General features: G+C 38.6%; 1 protein-coding gene across 1 annotated transcript in view; it reads right to left on the minus strand.

The window, feature by feature from the left end:
- FRMPD2 (FERM and PDZ domain containing 2) overlaps positions 1-19366 on the minus strand; it is a gene marked incomplete at both ends in the record, with an annotated part of 52967 nt that overhangs the window by 32473 nt on the left and 1128 nt on the right. Inside the window, 12 exons of the mRNA XM_079535905.1 lie at positions 372-475; positions 1895-2105; positions 4552-4708; positions 5574-5759; positions 7684-7836; positions 8703-8841; positions 8938-9088; positions 9721-9895; positions 10622-10693; positions 11111-11261; positions 14086-14170; positions 17239-17370. Of these exons, the coding sequence (XP_079392031.1) occupies positions 372-475; positions 1895-2105; positions 4552-4708; positions 5574-5759; positions 7684-7836; positions 8703-8841; positions 8938-9088; positions 9721-9895; positions 10622-10693; positions 11111-11261; positions 14086-14170; positions 17239-17370 (1716 nt within the window). The remainder of the gene's footprint in view (positions 1-371; positions 476-1894; positions 2106-4551; positions 4709-5573; positions 5760-7683; positions 7837-8702; positions 8842-8937; positions 9089-9720; positions 9896-10621; positions 10694-11110; positions 11262-14085; positions 14171-17238; positions 17371-19366) is intronic.

Below are 19366 nucleotides of genomic sequence, written 5' to 3' on the forward strand. Positions count from 1 at the left end.
GGACACAGTACTCCAGATGAGGCCTTACCAGGGCAGAGTAGAGGGGGAGGATCACCTCCCTCGACCTGCTGGGCACGCTCTTTTTAATGCACCCCAGAATGCCATTGGCCTTTTTGGCCACAAGGGCACACTGCTGGCTCATGGCCAACCTGTCATCCACCAGGACACCCAGGTCCCTCTCTGCAGAGCTCCCCTCCAGCAGCTCATCCCCCAGCCTGTACTGGTGCATGGAATTATTCCTCCCCAGATGCAAGACTCTACATTTGCTTTTGTTAAACCTCATCCGTTTTTTTTCTGCCCAGCTCTCCAGCCTATCCAGGTCTTGCTGAGAAGATATAGAGAAGTGCTGTCTCTATGATTATTATACTCACCACTGATTGTGTTCTGAGTTGAATGAATAGAGAGGTAGTCATAACTCCTTTGCTTTCCATTCAAGTTGATGTGCATTTCTGACTGGGATAGCCCTGATGTGGATCTGCATGGCACAAAATGAAGACTGTGTTATAGCAACAAATCAGCAGTGGTATTTACCACTGGTCACTGTCATTAGCCTGTCAGAACCAAGTTAGGAATGCATGTCTATAGCCGTTTAACCACTATTCTGATTGCTTGACCACATTTCACTGTAGGAAAGAGGTTGTTTATCCTTGCTGGCATTTGCTTCCAAATAATAGCTGCCACTACACCACTCACATCATGACCAATATCTTTGTGTTTTATTCTGAGCTGAGTGTAGGCAGCAGGAAAACATAGGATAGTCTCAGCATGATTCATTAGTCCTTCTGTCCATTCAGACAAAATTGTGGCTGAAAGTTTTCTTAGTACTTCATGCTTCTCTTGTCTCTAATTCTCAGTATTCCAAAAGGCACTGGTATTCATCAAAGGCCTTGAAATTGTGTGGAGCTACAGTAACCATCTACACTGGTGAGTGTACCAGTGTAAATGAAAAGTAAATTCTTATGCTGTTCTTTGTGATTGACACCCTTAGACATGGAGGAATAGGTTAGGTGAGGCATGCTCAAAACCAGGTCCCACTGTGTATTCAGTTCACCTAATGCAACTTCCAGAGAAGATACATTTAATAAAGATTTCGCTTTAATTGTCCCTTACATTCACAGAACCACAGAATCACAGAATTGTAGGGGTTGGAAGGGACTTCTAGAGATCACTGAGTCCAACCCAGCCTGCAAAGCAGGCTCCCTACAACAGGCTGCACAGGGAGGTGTCCAGGCAGGTCTTGAAAATCTCCAAAGAAGGAGAATCCACCACCTCCCAGGGCAGCCTGTTCCAGTGCTCCGTCACCTTCACTGTGAAGAAGTTCTTTCACATATTGGTGCATAACTTCCTATGCTCTAGCTTATGGCCATTTCCCCTTGTCCTGTCCCCACAGACCACTGAAAAGAAGTGGTCATATCCCTTTGACTCCCACACTTAAGATATTTATAAACATTAATAAGATCACCCCGACTGTTCTTTTCTCAAGGCTGAACAGACTCAGGTCACCCACCCTTTCTTCATAAGGGAGATGCTTCAGTCCCTTATTCATCTCTGTGGCCCTGCACTGGACTCTGTCCAGGAGATCCCTGCCTTTTTTGTACCAGGGAGCCCAGAACTGGATACAGATGCTTTCATACATCTTCATATGCTAGTAAGTGCTCAAGTTATGACCCGGTAAAAATTTAAATGCCAATCTTTTTCAAGGTCTTATCTGTTCGACTGTAGATTTGTGCCTGTGTGCACTATCATTGGCACAAAGGAGTCCCAGTCCTGACTTGGACTTTTGAATAAGCAGTGCAAAATAAAAGTCTTTCTTGCATCTTATCGTAGAGTTTCGCTGTGATGCTGTCTACAACTGAGTATTCTTCCAGAGGTTCAATGAAAAAAGCAAACCTACCTGCCCAGATTGCTTCTGTCTCTTGTCCTGTTGTTAGTTTCCACACTGAGGTTGTCACAGGACTTGCTCATCATCTCAGCAGAAAGGTTTTCCACGTTTGTCCCATACAGCACATTTTCTGAACGAGATAGTCTCTGAATCAGTGCAAGGTGTTCATGCTGAGCTGCATATGCAGAATTTGATTTGTCTATTTCCATAAATTTACTTTCCTCTGAATGAGAAGGGAGATAGGGAGAGGAGGGAAAGATAAGTCCACTGACGCTATCCCATCTTCTAAAACCAAACATTGCTTCCTAACATTTTGAATGCACCAGCAAAAAGATTGACATCACAGATATATTTGTTCTGGTATATTTCAGAATATCTAAGACTTGAAGCGAGTGAAAAAGAGTTTCCAATCCATTGATTTAATAGGAAGTATGCACTGTATGTAAATTCCATTTCTGTGAATTACACTATGAATCCACTTTGACAGATAAAATGTACAGCCCTGCATAATTTAAACCTGAATATCTCTATAAATTGCATACTCTTAAAGTTCTATGTACGGAAACTTTTCTGTCAGTCAGAGATTGAATCAGTCAGGCTTGTATTTTCTCATGTTTTACTGGTCCACCTCATCAAGTATGTATATCTGAGAAGACAGGAGTACTCCTAACACATATTCTCACAAGATGAAAGAGGATTCATGGAGCTGGCTCTTTGCTCTCAGAGATTTGCCCAAGCAAAATTGAGTGAGAGCCTGTCTTTGTGGTAATGCTTGGTACCCAATTTTACACCTGTGTACGACATCTGCTATTTAATGATGTCTGGGCTCTGCAGTTTACATATCTATCCTATCAGAAGATTTTCTTTCTCTAAAACAAGGCAGTTCTGAAGAAGGCACTCCTTAATTAGAAAGAGAGAAGAACAGCAGGTAACTAGAGGCATGTCTGAAGGTAAAACAAGAACCCAGCTTGGTACTGGCTCACACAAATACAGTCTTTCATTCTGCTTGTACGTGCCAACTGACCCTCCATGCCTTGTCCTAACAAACACTGCTCTGAATGCAGCTTTCTGGAGTCCTGCTCTGCAGCACTAAATCTGGGCTCCCCCATCCTCAGCAGCTTTGATCAGACACATTCACAAAGGCAGCAGCAGGCCTTGCTGCCATGGTATTAGCACAGCCTGTGTTGCCATGGTGATTTCAAAGCAGGGGATGGTGAGCAAGTTTTGAAGAGATTGTGACTTATGCATATTAACAATGCAGAAGGAAGAGTTTCCCTGATGTAGAAACAGACTACTAATCTGTGGACTCCCAGTGGTGGCAAAGGCAGCACTGTGAACTGCTGTCTGTCACTGCCTTCATGGAGCCTTTTCTTCTGGGGCAGCAAGTGCACTGAGTCTCAGAATCAATCACACAGTTGTGGAGTTTGGCTGGCTTCAATGACTTGAGGAGTTGTAACTAGGACCTGGGTCACAATTTTCTAAGCTCTCAATCATTTTGTTTTACTAGGAATGTAGTAATTTTCATTAAAAAAGTATTACTGCAAGCAAATGTGACTCAGAAAACTTAAAGATACACTTATTAAATTAGGCCTCATTTGCTTGCTACAAATCATAGTTCCACTGAGCTTCCTATGAAGCTACAGGAGCCCAAGCAAAAAGACTGTATCTTGAACCTAAATGTCATCCTAGCATCTTTTTCCATGATAACAAATTTGTGCAGGTGGAATTTTGCTTTCTCTCTCTGAAATGATTTTAGTGGAAAAGAAGCAAGATGGTAATCATCCTGCTATATCCTGTGGAATAAATTCATTGCATTCCTCTCTTGCCATGACTCACTGGGTCAAAGCTTCAGTAGCTGTAAACAATTACGATTCTGTTCAAGGCAATGGCTGAGTCCTCAGCTAATGAAAACCTGTTTTGCTCCATTGAGGTGAAAAGTGATGTCAGTTTGTCAGCCTAGGCTAAGTTATTCCTCATGTGCCTCAGTTTCCCCAGAATGATCTTCACCCATCTGTACAGAACATGCTGACTGCTCTGGGTTGAGAAGAACTTTGTATTAAAACAATGGAAAATCTGAAGTCTAAGGAGGTAATAGTGATATCTCCCACAAATATGGCAAAACCTCATGGTAGAAGAGAACACCCAGCTACTGCAATCTAGTGAGTGTGACTGCTGTGCCACAGATTTAGTGGCTTTGTCCTGTGACTGAACCATGGATTTGAATCCCTGTTCTAAGCAAAGATGTCCAGCTAACTAACTTCACCTCCAGCATATTTGGACACCACTTTTGCTATTCTTTGTGTTGAACATTTTTTGGGTTACAATTGGGATAAGACTAATATGTGTCCTCACATTTCTCAGCAGGTTTCATGAAGAGTAATGTAATTATGACTTTTGCAAAACTGAGGTTAGATACATAGATATTATCAGCAGAGTACTTCACTCACATGCACACACTAGATTTGACTTACACACTTCTAGCTTTCAGTGAAATAGAAGACACTGTTGTCTACTCAGCAAAGGGAAAACTGAAGCACAGAGAATCTGATGTGAAGGTTCTGATTCTCAGCTTAACTAAAGTGTCAGTCTTTTCTTTGGAGTTCTTTTCTCCCGTGTAGCACTTTACTTTGTACTATGGACTGTACAGTGAAAGCACATTTACCGCTCACCTGATGAAGTTTGACGAAGTTGCCTGGAATTCATTTGTGCATTGAATTTGTGTTGGGCTGAGCAGAGGTCCAGTAGATATTTGCATGTCTTTGCTGTATCAGTAATGAATGTGTGTTTCTTGCCACTGAAGCTACTTTCAATCATGAATTTCTTTCTCTAAAGGAAAAAAAAGAACACAGCTTGCTTCATCTAATATATCAAACATTATACTGAGGCACTGAAAGTTCATCTGCATTCTGTTTGTCTACATACATTTCTGCCTTTCTGCATCTCTTGCAGTTGCAGAAAATGCCCATTGTATGTTCAACTGCTGTCAGTTCATAACTGCCCTATGTTGAAAGTCAAAAGCCTTTGAGACATTGACTGCACTGGGAGCAGGTTGATAGGCTTGGCAAATTTGTCCCTGGAGATCTTAAACTGTTTAAACCAGTTGAAAGTGAAACAAAAAAAAATCTTTAAGGATCAGAAAGGCCTTCTTGGGAAGCAAATAGACTGGGAGATGTGGTAAATATTAGCACTGTAAGACGGTATATTGGCACACCTCTGGTAGAAGATAGGAGTTATAATCTTGTCACCAATACTAGTTTAAGAGACACTGCATGTACTGAGAGATATGGATGCAAAAGTAAGATCTGTAAGAAAGGTAGTCAAGATCCAGTGACCTGATGTAGCAAGGAAAATGAAAGAAAAGCAAGAGAGAAGTGAAGATGGGAAAGGAGTGAATAAAGAATATGCTACATAGAGGTTTTGTGTCATTTCTGTAGTACTCAGCTTACTCAGGTTTGTAGTAATTGACTTCATCCTTCTCAAAAACAAACAGGAGCAACAACAGAAACAAAGCATCTCTGAGAATTGGCTATCCAGAGATCCACATCCATGTCATACTTTGATTTTAGTCTGGTTTCAAAACGAACATATCTGTACAAAATCAGTCTAATTCTAGCACCAAATGGAAGAAAGTTATAAAAGTGACAGACAGAAGAGGTGTAAAGTAGTAGAATTTCACTTGATTGCAACTCACATGAGCTGAAATTCTCTCTGTTTCCCGCCACTGGAATCTTAAACTGGCAATTCTTGTGTGATTTTTGACCTCATATACAATGATGCCTTTGGCACAGATTCCCAAGATAATGTCCCCTCCTGTTCCTTTCTTCTCTTGGGACACACGATAAAATAGTACTCCATATTCAGGAAGCTGCTGAGTTACCTAACAGAGAAAAAGTGCACTTGCCACGTGTTATTAAAAAAGAGGCATGAGGAAAATTGGTAGGTAGATGGGAGGGGAAAGGGTTTTGAGTGCCTGTACAGTATCTTCCTTGATTCTCTCAAGAAAGGCTTAGAAACCCTTCCCAAATTTTCATACCTACTCTTTCACAAAATAATCACCTGACTTTGGTATGTCATAGGGCTACCATATGCATTCATTTTCCATGATAAAATTAAAATATCACTTTCCCACATACCTCATTTGAAGAACTAAGAAGATTATGTAACTTCCTGCAGAATAATCTAAATTTTACAGTGGCATTGAAGCAGTAGTATTACTGCTACTTAGCATTTGCATGTATTTCTGAACAGATTAATATTGTTCAACTGCTAAATCTTATTTCTGTTTTCTTTTCTACGTCTTTGTTTCCCCAAGAAAATTAGAAATCATGAAGTACAGCAGATACGCTGATCTTAGGAAAACTGCTAAAACTTTTGTGCCAGGGCTATTCTGGCATTGCTACTGATAACATAGTCACCCAAATACATACATTAATTCCTTCACTGCTATCATTTTTTAAAACCAGATATTAAAAATTTATTTTGCAACAAATCTTAAGTTATGGAGTTTTCTTCTAACATCACGATGAGGATTTGCAAGGAGCCACACCCAGCAATTCTAGACGCTTGTCTTTCTACCTCCTACACTTGGCCACAAAATACTAAAATGTGACACATACCTTTTCTAGGACTACAGAATATTATGGTGATTTTCTGGTCTCTTTTGCAATATTCAGATCAATATTAATTTATCCTAATATCCTTTTTTTTGTGGGAAGCCTATGCAGAATTTCAACCACAAATAGAGATTTTCATTGTCCAACATAAAACACTTTAAGAAGATCTATTTTAAGAAGAAAAAAAGAAGAATCCAGAGCACAAATACTCAGGGCCTGAAAACTGGGACATCCATAATCACTATACAAATCTTGGTTTTAATTTTTAATCCCTTTTATATTTGGAATTTGCACGTTCTTGCCGTGAGCGCTGTCTTTCTTACTGTGTATGATGTGTTGGCTCCTTCTTCAGGAACTCGTTGAAACAAATATGAACAAAGCTGCTTTCCTTCACTGGATTTTCTATGCACGATGGGACTGTTATTAAGGCTAAGCCTCAATCTATTTCTTCAATTCCACTGACAGTGTTAGATGATAAACGAACATAATTAAACAGCAATTGAACTAAAATGATGCTATAAATAAAAACATGTGGCACTGCAGCAAAATGGCTTCTGTTATTTATTCATTTTCTATTACTTAATGTTTTCCATTTTATGGGAAGCTGAGAAGTTTGGAGAGGAAGAGAAATTAAGAAAAAAATTAAATCCTGCTTCATCATAACACTCTTGATAGAGAATCATATGAGATGATAGTTCAGCTAACTCCTTCCTCACTTCTGTGCTTCACATATGTTTTGAACAACCAATCACTGCTTGTTCAGAAAATGTCTGAACATGCGCTATAATTTTGAAACTCAGAAGGGTGCTCATTGCCCTGCTTTACAATTATCTCTCTCTAATACATTCAGTAGTTGCATTCATGATCATCTAGAACCTAGACAACATGTTCTTAACATGCTGAAAACTTGCATCGGCTCTTAGGATGTTGCAAATATCCTGCAATGTGCATTAAGCGTTTATAAACTATCAATAGAAAAGCACCTTATACTTTAATGGAGTATAAATTGATAATAGTGACAGTGCCTATAGCAGAATGAAATTTGGAGATTTGTGTTGAATATTCAAATTTGTTCACCGCATCTAAAATCCATTGAATTAGACAACAAGGAAATAATAGACAGTGGCAAATGAAGACTTGATATCAAAGACTAAATACATAAATACCCTTTGGTGTGTGGCAGATTACCTTTAAAAATTCTAGTTCAGCTTCATCCTCAAATAGGGAGCGATTCATGCGATGTAATTTAGCAAGCTCTCTCTGTACATGTGCCAGGGTCATTTTCTCTATTCGGCTTGCTGGAATGTAGTCTTCAACACGAAAATAACTCTTTCCATGTACCTTTAGGGGAAAAAAAATGAAAAGACAAAAGAGACATGAGCCTTTTGTTCTGTTTTGACTTTTCTTATTTGGTGCATTTCCATTTTCAGTGTGACCCATATGCTGAAGTCATCCTGCTGCCACTTCCTAAAAGAAGGTAGGGAACAGCAGATAGTGTGTCCTGACGGCCCAATGTGCCTCCTGCACCTGCGCTCATCCAGATGCTCAAGGCACACACTATGCTGTGCAGAGGGGAGAAAAGAGGTGTGCATGCAAGCAACCCAGCTGTCTTACATTCACAGCTGACAGCTGTAGCTGCAAGACCCAATGTCAGGCTGGATCAGACTGGATGGATCAGATCATTGAGTGCTACACTGATTTGCATAACTGAAGATACCACAGAGAACAAAAAGGATGTTTTCTTGAAACTTTGAAACTACAAGACAAGTTCAGATACACTCTCTGCAACCTTCCTGTCTTTGCAGCTTGTGGATCTGAACCTACGTGCAAAATCTCTGTGAATTCTAGAGTGTTTATTTTTCTCTTCCATGCTTTCTAATCCCTTTATACCCCTTTGCACATCCAAGCTGTTTCTATGCTGGAATTTTTCTTCAGAATTTCTGGACATCCTAGGCTATATTGACAATTATGAAGGATCAAGAATCTTTCATCATTCTGCCATATTTACTGTCAAATTCATCTGGCTCACTAATACTTCAAATTCAGACAAATTTCATAATTCTTTAAAGTAAATCTGTGTGTGATTACTGGAGGACTTTGTTCAAATTGTGCAATATTCACATTTCATTCTTTAGCTATATGACAAGCAAAAGCTGCAAAAGATGTTGACAGAAACCTCTGAGAAATATTTTATTATTTATCCACACCTCAGAAGCATAATTGCCAAGCTCTGCCTGTAAAGCCAAAGCGCCAAGTTTCAGGGCAGTCTCATCATTGCAATATAACCGCTCCTCCAAAATATCTTTACGAAGCTGCAGGTAAAACTGGTGTCTCGTCAAGCTGTGCCTGGAACACAGAAGGGATTAAGAACACAAGATGAGCTTTGACCACTCAGCCTGCCTGCCACTGTTTTATCAGCAGTCAGCAGAAACATGCACTTACTGGATAACACTGAAGTGGCTGACGAAGAATTTTATTCTTAGGAAGAGTGTGAAGTTGATGATGGAGGTTTTCTTCTTTGGTTGGTCATTCCAGCCATCTGGGGCCACTTTGTAAAGCTTGGTCTCATCATCCAAAAAGAAAAACTCCTTACCTGAAATGAGAATTTGTGGTTCTGTGGTAAGTCTGGAGCCCAAAACAGCTTCCATAGCTCAAAATTCTGCTGCCTGTGTTAGGAACATCACTAGCAATAGAAGAAAGGATCATGAATATCAGTTGAGGTCAACTTCTCAGCGTTATGGACTAGTCTATTGCTGCTTTGACAAAGAATTTAGGATGACATCTAGCATGTAATTTAGGATTACAACTGTTAGATATGGATTGGTATGTTGTCTATGCAATTATTCAAGAATCTATGAGGCTTGAATTCTGCTAACTATTCAGGTTCTTCACTCTAAATTACATCTGAGGCACTGACAACGAGCCTTGCACAGTACAGAACTTCCTAGAATTCTGCTGGGGAACATGGCTCAGCATTATTCTGGTGTATGGCTTTGACAGAGCCTTTTCTGCATGAGAATATCAGTTAGTGTCAGTGTGGCTGTAGACATGCACAGTATTAAAGTAGACATGCTTTCCATTAGCGCAGTACAGTTTAAATTGACATAACTTACTTTTGCTTAAGCTTTAGATCTGCTTACATCTGAAGATCTTTAAGGATTTTACTGGAATTCATTAATAAATGGACTGCATTTATTAATATACCAGAATTAGCTGTCTCAGTACCTTTCAGGTAAGCCAAACCGAAGTAGGAATGTTCCACCAAGCTTGCATATGCCACCACAGTATTGAAAACATCTCTTGCCTTGGACTTGATGTCACATTGCACCTCAAGGCACTGACCATTGAGTAGAATCACATTGAGATCCCTTTGGGACAAGTAGGATTTTCCTTTCTTAGTCTAAGAACATATAATAAAGAGCAAAGAATAAGTACCAAGTACAAGCAATGCAAACTCCACAGCATTTTATTGCTAAGGCCCTGGTCTCTAGTCCCTATACAACCTGATGAAATTGGCCACAACACTATTCTAATCCCTGCCTCCACTATCATGAATCATATTGTATCCCAAACGTGTCCGATTAAAAACAAACCAGCCAACAACAAGCAAAGCAAAAACTGAAACAAGCAAACAAAAGAAAAAACAGGGAATCTCGACAAAATAGATTCTGCAATCATCAGGACTTGTTCTAGATTTGAAGATAATCCCAGTTGTTTGTTTTTTTTTCTAATATTTACTGCTGTAGGCCGTCAGACTTTAGCTTTATCTTATGAATGGTAAAGGGTACGCTTGCAAACTGGAGGAGTCCAGTAAACTGGCTCTAGATGTCACCTTGGTAATTTCTTGTATAATCTTAGTCTCAAAAGTCTTATACTAATGACAGCATTCTTATCTGAGAAAGATGAATTCAGCTATTTTCACAGCAGTCACTGCAACGGAGATAGTTATGCAGCACTGAAAATTAAATGGTCTGCTTTCAAGTCTCAGTACTTGTGCAGGAACTCTTAACTCTGTTTGAAAAGAGGACATAGCAAGAGTACTGGAGTGGGACTCAGATGAAACTTAGAAAGAGTCCCAACTCAAAGATCATAAAATTAGCTCCAAATTCTTAATGCTTGTACTTACCACAATTGATCCAGGCAGCTGTAAAGTCACTGGTGGTTCACTTGACAAAATAATGAATTCTGGACCTGAGAACTGTAAGGGGACAATTCAGAAGTGTAAAAGATGTCTTTTTAACATAACAAAGATCCCTAGCAGTGGTACCAATTAAACCCATTTTTGTTGATTGGTGTGCTGCACCTAAATGATTTCAGGGACTTTTGTGGTGCAAAAGTTGATTTAAGACTTCCATCTGTTGGAGCTCTCTCCTGTTCATTTACTCTGGGGCCTAATTATGCTTAGTCTTTACATACAAGACCTTTCACTGTCTTTAGTTCTGAGTTATCACAACTGGATCATGACTAATCTGGACTTTGTAAGTTTAGGAGACTCAGCTAAAGTGATGACTCAGTAGCTAATATGCACGTCATTAATGAATGACAGTAGAACAAAAAGTTTCTCTTTAGTGATATTTACATTTTGAGATCAGCTTACACGCTTTTCGTTAGTCACCTTTTCCTTCCTTTGGAACAAACATTTCTGTGATGTAGCAGCTGCTGTGTAGTCCTTTGTAGACACAGAGAAGGTGGAGCCTAAACTCAGCAAGTTGTGTCTGCTGTTCCTATGAGCTCCACCAGGGATTTCTTCTACAGCGCTGACTGACCTTCAAAGGAGATGTAACAGTGAGAAAGATATCCAGAATGCAGCAAAACAAGACAGGCTTGTACCTTGTTAAGGTACATCGATGACAGAATCTTATGATAACCAGGACAATGTCAGCTACAAGTTGTTATGTATTGACATCATTAAAGGAAAAGAGATTATCAGATATAATATTAATTATGCAAATTATAAACAAATCAAAATTACTCTTTAATTCAGTAACAGTTCTTTCTTCATTTGGTGAGACAGATCTTGCTGGCCTAAGTCCAGTGAAGGCAACAGGCACAGGAGTTAGCCCCATATATTTCTGGGGCTTTCTGGGAAGTCTACAGGAAGAAATCAATATCTCATTTAATGTTTTTTTGAAGCAAAAAAGCTTCAGAAATAATACTTGTTATTACATTATTTAGAATTTTCCAGGAATGGGAATTAAATTATTTTTTAATTCATTAGCATAAATTAATGTCTTAAGGAACTGAGGGAGTTTTCAGTTTAATTAAAAGATGTGTGAAATCTAAGATCAGAAAACCATCTTTATACTGTACTTTTAACCCACAAATTAATAGTATTTTCCATGTGAGCAGACAAATGTACGCCTAGAATAAGCTTGCAGTGTAATTAATGTATGCTTACTAATCAAGAAAGAATCTTTATACAGTACAGAAGGAAAGATTTTGTCATCATGGATTATTGTTAATTATATTTTTAAGAATTGCCAAAATTACAATGAAGTAAGGGTTTTTGTTTCTTTTATCTTTTTATTGTGTGCGTGATGGAGTTGCTTCAGAGAGCTAGAGAGTTTCAAAAGCTTTTTATCAAATTTGTTGGAGTAGTTCATATTTCTCTACTTATACAAATATACAAGTATTGTCATCTCAAGCAATTTAACCTCGGAAAGAGGTTTTACTATGAAATATCCCTAAAAATAACCTCAAGTGACATTTGTGGCTATGAAAATGCTATTGGCTCGCAACTCAGGAGATCGTATCAGTAAGACTATATTTTCCTGTGGCAAACATTTCGTGTTATTAGTCCTGCAGAGTGACTGATACCAGACTTGGCACCTGTATCTTCTTTATGTATAGGCTGTAGCCCTGCATAGACTGGTAAGCTTAAATTTAGGACTGTGAGTTGTAAATTATGATGATTGGACTCCTTACAGAGAGTGATTATGTGAGTAAGTTTTGTAGGCAGTAAGTACTTACTTTGTTTTCTCTTGGCTGCCTGACATAGGGAACTAGCAGGTTCCAAACAAATTATTTCCACTCTGCTGTTGTTACTGTATGTGAAACAGAGTCAACGATCATGCTGGAAATTCAGTTGCAGGTGCTTACAACTAAAAGTGAGGCTTACAGTTCCTGAAGTTTTATGGGAAAGGGTTTGCTGGAAATTTGGAAAAGAGTGATCATCTTTCAGGAAAGGAGGGGAACATTTTCTTGTCAGCGCTATTTTAGATCATGAATGTCAGGTTGATATCCAGATTGGTAGTCAGAAGCATGGAAGTTACTCCAAAAACACTCAGTAAATAAATCTTCTACTGATATATTTGCCAGGTGTGTGATGTATATATAGGTTTCAGTATATACATATATATGCATGTGTAGTTAGATACAGTTCTTCCTTTACAAAAGCTGCTACTGTAGTGCATCCTGCTTGTTTCAGGTTGAGAGGTACAATGAAGTATCTCCCATAAATCAGATTATCATGGCTGGTTTACCAGGAAGTTCAAACTGTTTATTTGGGATACATTTAATTGGGAATTGATCTAAATTGAGCATTTCCTGTGGGCCTAAATTACTCATGTCATGGTTAAAAGAAGAAACTCCTGATTAACTGGGTCAAGAACTCAATTTAAATGGGATGTCTGTAGGGATTATACAGTGCTTAACTATGGGATTCTGGTCTTTGTGATGCCTAGAGGCTAACAGCACCTACATCTCTTCTCCATTTATTGAGTCTTGATTATAACTGCACCACAATAACACCTAGTCTAGAAAACTCTTGGGAGTAGTGGTGTTTAGCTGGCTTTTGAAAATGAGCTAGCATCAATTGTACAATCCTCTGTTGTCCTTGCATATGCACAAGGCTACTGTTGTATTTCCAAGGCTGAAATGAGGCTAATTCTCATGACAGAGCAGAGGTCTTTATTGTTTATGTTCCCAGGTTACCTGTAACTCCTCAAAAGTGCAGGTCTGGAGATAAGATTGATACTAGTGATGTAAATCTGTCTGAGAACTGAGATGGAAATGAAAATAATCTACTGAAATATCGGTCATGCACAGGCGTAGTATTGCATAGCTTCAGAACAGATCAGGCCTCTGCTAATGTGAGAGCAAGGCAAGACTCAGATGCAAAATCTGAATGAAGACAAATAGAGACTCTGCAAAATGCCTTTCCAGTAGAAGCAGTGACTGTTCATACCTTTTTACCACTACATGTCTGTGGAAATTGTGTCAGGTTTTTCCTTTCCACAGTGTCTGAGTTTGGCAGTAGGGACAGCTGTGTAAAGCTGTGCAACTATTTTGAGAGGACAGTAACATCTGGGAGAACACAGTGGTGAAGAGTAAAAGTGGATAATTTCAGTGTGTATATTTTGCGTGGATTGCTCAGGGCTGGAGCTCAATTTCCTTAAAGCATTTGTACAGTTTTGGTTAAAGCCAAACTGATCTTAGGTGCACTTTAATTTCTAAGTAAATAGTATCTGTTATCGTAACAGATTCAGTTGGTGATCCGGGTATTTTCCAATAATGACATTGCCGCACTAGCTCTCTGCCTCATTTGGTAATAAAACAGCCTCTGTCTTCAGGAATATAAGTTTTGATTACCTGTTTATGAAGAGCTTGTAGCTGCTTTGTGTCCTTGATCCACTAAGGGTGGGGTCCCATGACCTGTGTGTCTGTGTAGCTCTCCCTGAAAGGAATGCAGGAAGTGTCACGGTTGAAGAAATTGTAGCAGCAGTCTTGGGACAATTAGAATAAGCAGAAAATTTAGTCTGACCACTTTCTCTCTTATGGCCTTGCCTGGGCATGATAAATAACTATTTGATAAGGCTATGTGAATACTACACCAGAAGGATTCCCCAGTTCTGTAGTCACTGCTACTTCCTCTTCGTAATCCCTTAGGAGGATGTAATACAGAAGATAGCTGCATGTGTACAATGCCCATCTTTTCCACATGCTTTCAAGTAATTTGTGAAACAGCTTTTGCTCTTCAGAAATTACCTATAATATTCCTTCTTCCATTTTCAGGTACAAAACCTGGGTAAATAAGCCATGAAACTTGTCTGCTTTAATAAGAGCAAGATATAAAATCACTGAAATTGAAATTATTTATACATAGTCCATTGGTTATTTGCTACATCAAGTATATTGTAAGTGTTTTTACACCATAAAAATCTAGTAACAATATAGCATAGTTTGAGTCATGAGCAAATAAGACTTGTAAAATTTTTCACCTTCGTTCCACTCTGGTGCTAGATAAAGAATAAGCATTTCTTTGTCCCAGTAAATGAAAAATAAAAAGTAGAGATAGAACCAGAAACGGTAATGCAAGTGGTAGTTTCATGAATGTTTTAAGCAGCGTCGGAGGTCTTTTAAATCCCTCAAGGAAGAGTGGTAATGTTAAATTTGTCTCCACTTGGATCATTTCACTGATCTGATTTAAAGAACTGTGTATCAAATTATCACAAATTAGACAGAACAATAGAGCTGATAAGTTAAGCTGAGATAGGACAGCTTTTCTTGCAGATGAAGTATGCATAACTACAGCCTGAGACTTCTCTCTGAATTCCAGCATGAAAACACAGCAATAGATTTCAGTGTACCAGTCACCAACTGCAATTTAACAACCTACAACATCAAGTCACATTGCTAAAATGTGCATAAACTTTCTTTTTATGCTGCAGATGATATTGACAAAATGTAAGATATGAGATGAGCCTAATATTCAAGCCTAGGTACAAAAGTTAAGGTACAGTCTCATGTTCTAAAATGACATGATTTTTCATGACAAAGCCTTCACAGTTATCTACTCAGAGATTTTACATTTTTGTGTATATATATTGTGATAAGAACATAACATTTCCCTTAGTTTTCTCACTCCTAGCTGTTGTGGCATTGGGCCAAGTTGGCTAGTTTCAGTGGCCAGACTGTCATGCTTTGATAGTAAATCCAATACATTGCTGATGTTTAAGGTTAACATGCAGGCTTCAGAGAAGTTGACTCTGTAGATGATTAATTTGTTATATATTAAGCGAGCTTCTAAAGTCCAGACTGGATAGAGATACTGATCTCTCCTGATAATGATGTTCTACCTGAAGGTAATGTTTCTTCTAGCAGAAGAATGCCTTTCTTTTTCTTTTTTAATACATTATCTCAGGCAATAACATCTGTGGAAAACAAGCACTCACAGTCAAGTTTTCTTCCTGCATTTTTTAGATGTTTTTACAGCATTCTGAGTACTACTGCCAGTGGTTCACTCAGGTTTACTGAAACGAGCCTTTCCCAAATTTATGACCAAAATTAAAAAAAAAAAAAAAAAAGCAAAAAACTTTCAAAACAGTCTCCTGAGCTTACTTTCACCATGTGCTGCTAGGTAAATGACTGATATGTATGAGCCTCAGCAGGACAGCCATGGTCCCTTACAGGTTTTTATTTGCTGCCATATTGAATGCAATTCTTGAGCAGCACCTTTCACAGGAAGAAAGCATCAACAGAAGCAGCACAAGTACTCTCGCCTTTCTCTTCTTTGGGACACAGGGCTGAGAGGCTGCTCTACTTCTTAATTTTCCTGGGTATATTCTATTTGTCTTGGTAGATTATCTCCTGGCAGACTTCCATTTATGCAGTGTGCACCCAAGTTTTCTGCTCTGTTTTTGAAGGAAATTAATTCTTTGAGATCAGACTTTATGCCTTTCATTTTCACCTAGTAAATTTTAAACTTGTCAAATCTGAAGGAGAATGGGTAATATGTTCCTACAGATTTCATGATAGTCAGCAGCTATATATCAGAAACCAAAATTAATGCTCCCCAGTGAGAAAAAGCAAGAAAAAACTCAGCAGTTATCTGTTATTTATGGCATCAGCGAACTTAACAGTTGGTGTGCATACCTTGTTGCATGATAATTGACATGGTAGATGTTAGATTTATTGCCTTAGCAAAAAAAATTCTGGGATGAAAGACACACACATGCTACAGAGCACATCTGAATCCCTGCCACAGCAGGAGATAAGACTCTGGCTACTAATGGACCCTGACTGATGTCTACCACAGTGTCTTCACTGAATGGATCCTCTGCCAAGCAGCTTCATTCATGCTGTTCCTGCTGTAAAAGGGTTGAAAATACAGTTAAAATTCCAACCCTTGTGTCTCTAGACAAAATAAATCAGAAGAGCAGCGTAGCAACCTGGCATTTATCACGATGAAAACAACATGCAGAACAGGAAATACACAATAGCTTTAGGACAAAATGATAACAAAACAGAAAGTGGTTTGTTTATTTGTTGTTTTTAGTTTGTTTGTTTTCTCTAGCTCTCAGTTTCATTTTCTGAATGAACTTAAAGAAACATTAATCCCCACCATGGAAGTGTCAGGTATTTTTCAAAGATTCAACTGATCTCAGTGCTGCTGTCTTGACACTGCCATCTACGTGGGGGAGCTGCATGGCATCTCATCTGTTTCAAAACGCCAGATGGCAGAAACATGCTGTCAGGCTTTGTCTGTGATCTGCTGAACAGCTTCATCTGGCAAAGAGGCATAAAGCAAGAAAGAGGTGATGGTGCTGCCTGGTAGGACACAGGTAAAAAGGAATCCAGTATAAAAGGTTCTTCCCTGATGCTTAGCCAAACATATCTCCCTAGACATAGTTACAAGGGCATGGGAGTTCCTGTCACTTGGCAGTATGTAGGTAGTTTCATGTTTCGGGGGACAAAAAGCAGAATACGTAGTTTAGTAACAATAATCTTTCAGGAAAATCTTACCTCTTCTGTGTCCTCGGTTAGACAGTATCAAAGATGTACTTTCTGAAATGCTATTAGTGTCACTGTAGTCCACAGACAGTTGTCTGTAATCTTCTGTTGATCGACTATAATTCATCAATCTGGACCCTTTGTCTGGAAATAGAAAGGAAATAAGGTGAATCACACACTTCAATTATAAATCATTGTATCTCTGTGATAAATGACAGCATAAATAACATTTGGCTTGGCTAACTTTTACATAATCCATGTTCGTCTGTCTTCTAACCCTGACTTCAGTTCCTTAAGGACTGAAAAAACTTGGTAACGAAATTCTACCTCTGGCCTTCCATAATCTTATTCTGTCTCGGTTATCATAGCTCTCAACCATACCAAATAAAACAAATCTAATATATTAATTGTATTCTGCATGCTTAACTGAAAGGTTGCAAAGTCAGATAACCCAGAAAGAAGATCTCCTTTCTTATATTTGGAGGCCCAAAACCTTCAGCTATAAGCTACTCTTTCTGTGTGCTGAATGGACGGTGCCTAGGCACAATCCATTATCAGAATCAGCTGCAAAAATTCCATTAATAATGGTCTGGGTCTGTTCAGCCTGGCAGTAAGAGGCTGAGAAGGGATCTCATCAATGCTTACAAATATATTTGATGTGAGAGTCAAATGGATGGAGCCAGGCTCTTTTCAATGGCGTGCAGCACTAGAACAAGGGGTAATGGGCAAAAACTAGAACACAGAAAATTGCACACAAACATGCAAAATAACTTCTTGACTGTGAGAGTGACAGACTACTGGGACAGGCTGCCCAGAGACACCATGGAGTCTCCTTCCTTCTCTGGAGATATTTGAGATCCATCTGGAAGCTTTTCTGTTCAGTTGATGATAGGGACCCTGCTTTAGCATGGGGTTGGACTTGATGACCTCCACAGGTCTCTTCCAACCCTTATAATTCTATGATTCTATGACTCTATGATTCTAAGACTCTATGATTCTACGATTAAGGAGTAATCCTAAATATTGCTGTTGCAGCCTAACTGTACTTAAGCATTTTCACTTGACTTTTTCCAGAATCTCAAAAGATGATAATTTTTTAACTGAAATTTAAAAAAATAAATGAAATGCTGCCTTATAATGTTTGGCTCACACATTCTCAATGTAATTGATGTACCGATTCATTCAACAAGCCATATTGCTTGACCCACTAGAAAACAAAGAACTCATCCCAGGTACATAATCATTGGATCCAAGAATTGGAGTCTAATAGGCAGCTAAGGATGGAACCATCCCTTTGGGCAGCAGTTTCACCAGCTCAAGCAAAAATGAACTTATAAGCTGACTTCCTGAATCACTCTGATTTAAGGATGCATTGGCTTTATCTTTTCAAATGGATCTCCTTTTCTTGTGATGAACACCTAATAAAGAAGTTGCATAGAAATTTAACCACGTGCTTAATTCTAGCTGAAATTGATAGAAATTACGTGATTTGCAAAGCAGTTATTGCATTGTCCATAGACTTAATGCTGAGCATCCAAAAAAAATCTGTACATTTTGGGCCAGAGTCAACCCTTCCCTTGTCCCAAGCACAGAGATTTCTGTTAAAGAGAACAGTATAAATAAGATAAAAAGAGAAAAGAATTAGAAAAAAGAACTCATCTGAACCTGAAATCCATACTTAGTTACAATTGGAGAATTACTGAGGGATAAGAAAATCTTGATTTTAATCAAATGAAATGTGAAATCAGTGTATGTTGGCTTAAATATATGGTGAGCAGGATTTGGCCTTCTGTCTTGAAATTACTCCAGCAATATATGTGTGAAATTACAAAACATGTTTTGAACAGAGAAATGGAACTAAAATATTAAAAAGAAACCAGAAATCTTTGTTTGAGTAATCAAATAGGAAGGATAAATATATCTTCTTTAATGGCCATAGGATATCATCACAGAATTCCACTCTTGATCTTTGAAAATACTCTGAAGTGTAGAGAGCAAAGAAGCAGTGCTGAAAGCACTTTTGTTTTATATGCAGTTCTTATGCAAACTGCTTTAAGAGTCAAATATGTGCAAGCTGATTTGTTATCATTGCTTCACAGCATTCAGACTACTGTTATTGGAGAAAATAAGGAACAGAAAC

The sequence above is a fragment of the Tetrao urogallus genome (assembly GCF_951394365.1).
Source record: "Tetrao urogallus genome assembly, chromosome: 5".
In the NCBI taxonomy this organism is placed as follows: Eukaryota; Metazoa; Chordata; class Aves; order Galliformes; family Phasianidae; genus Tetrao; species Tetrao urogallus.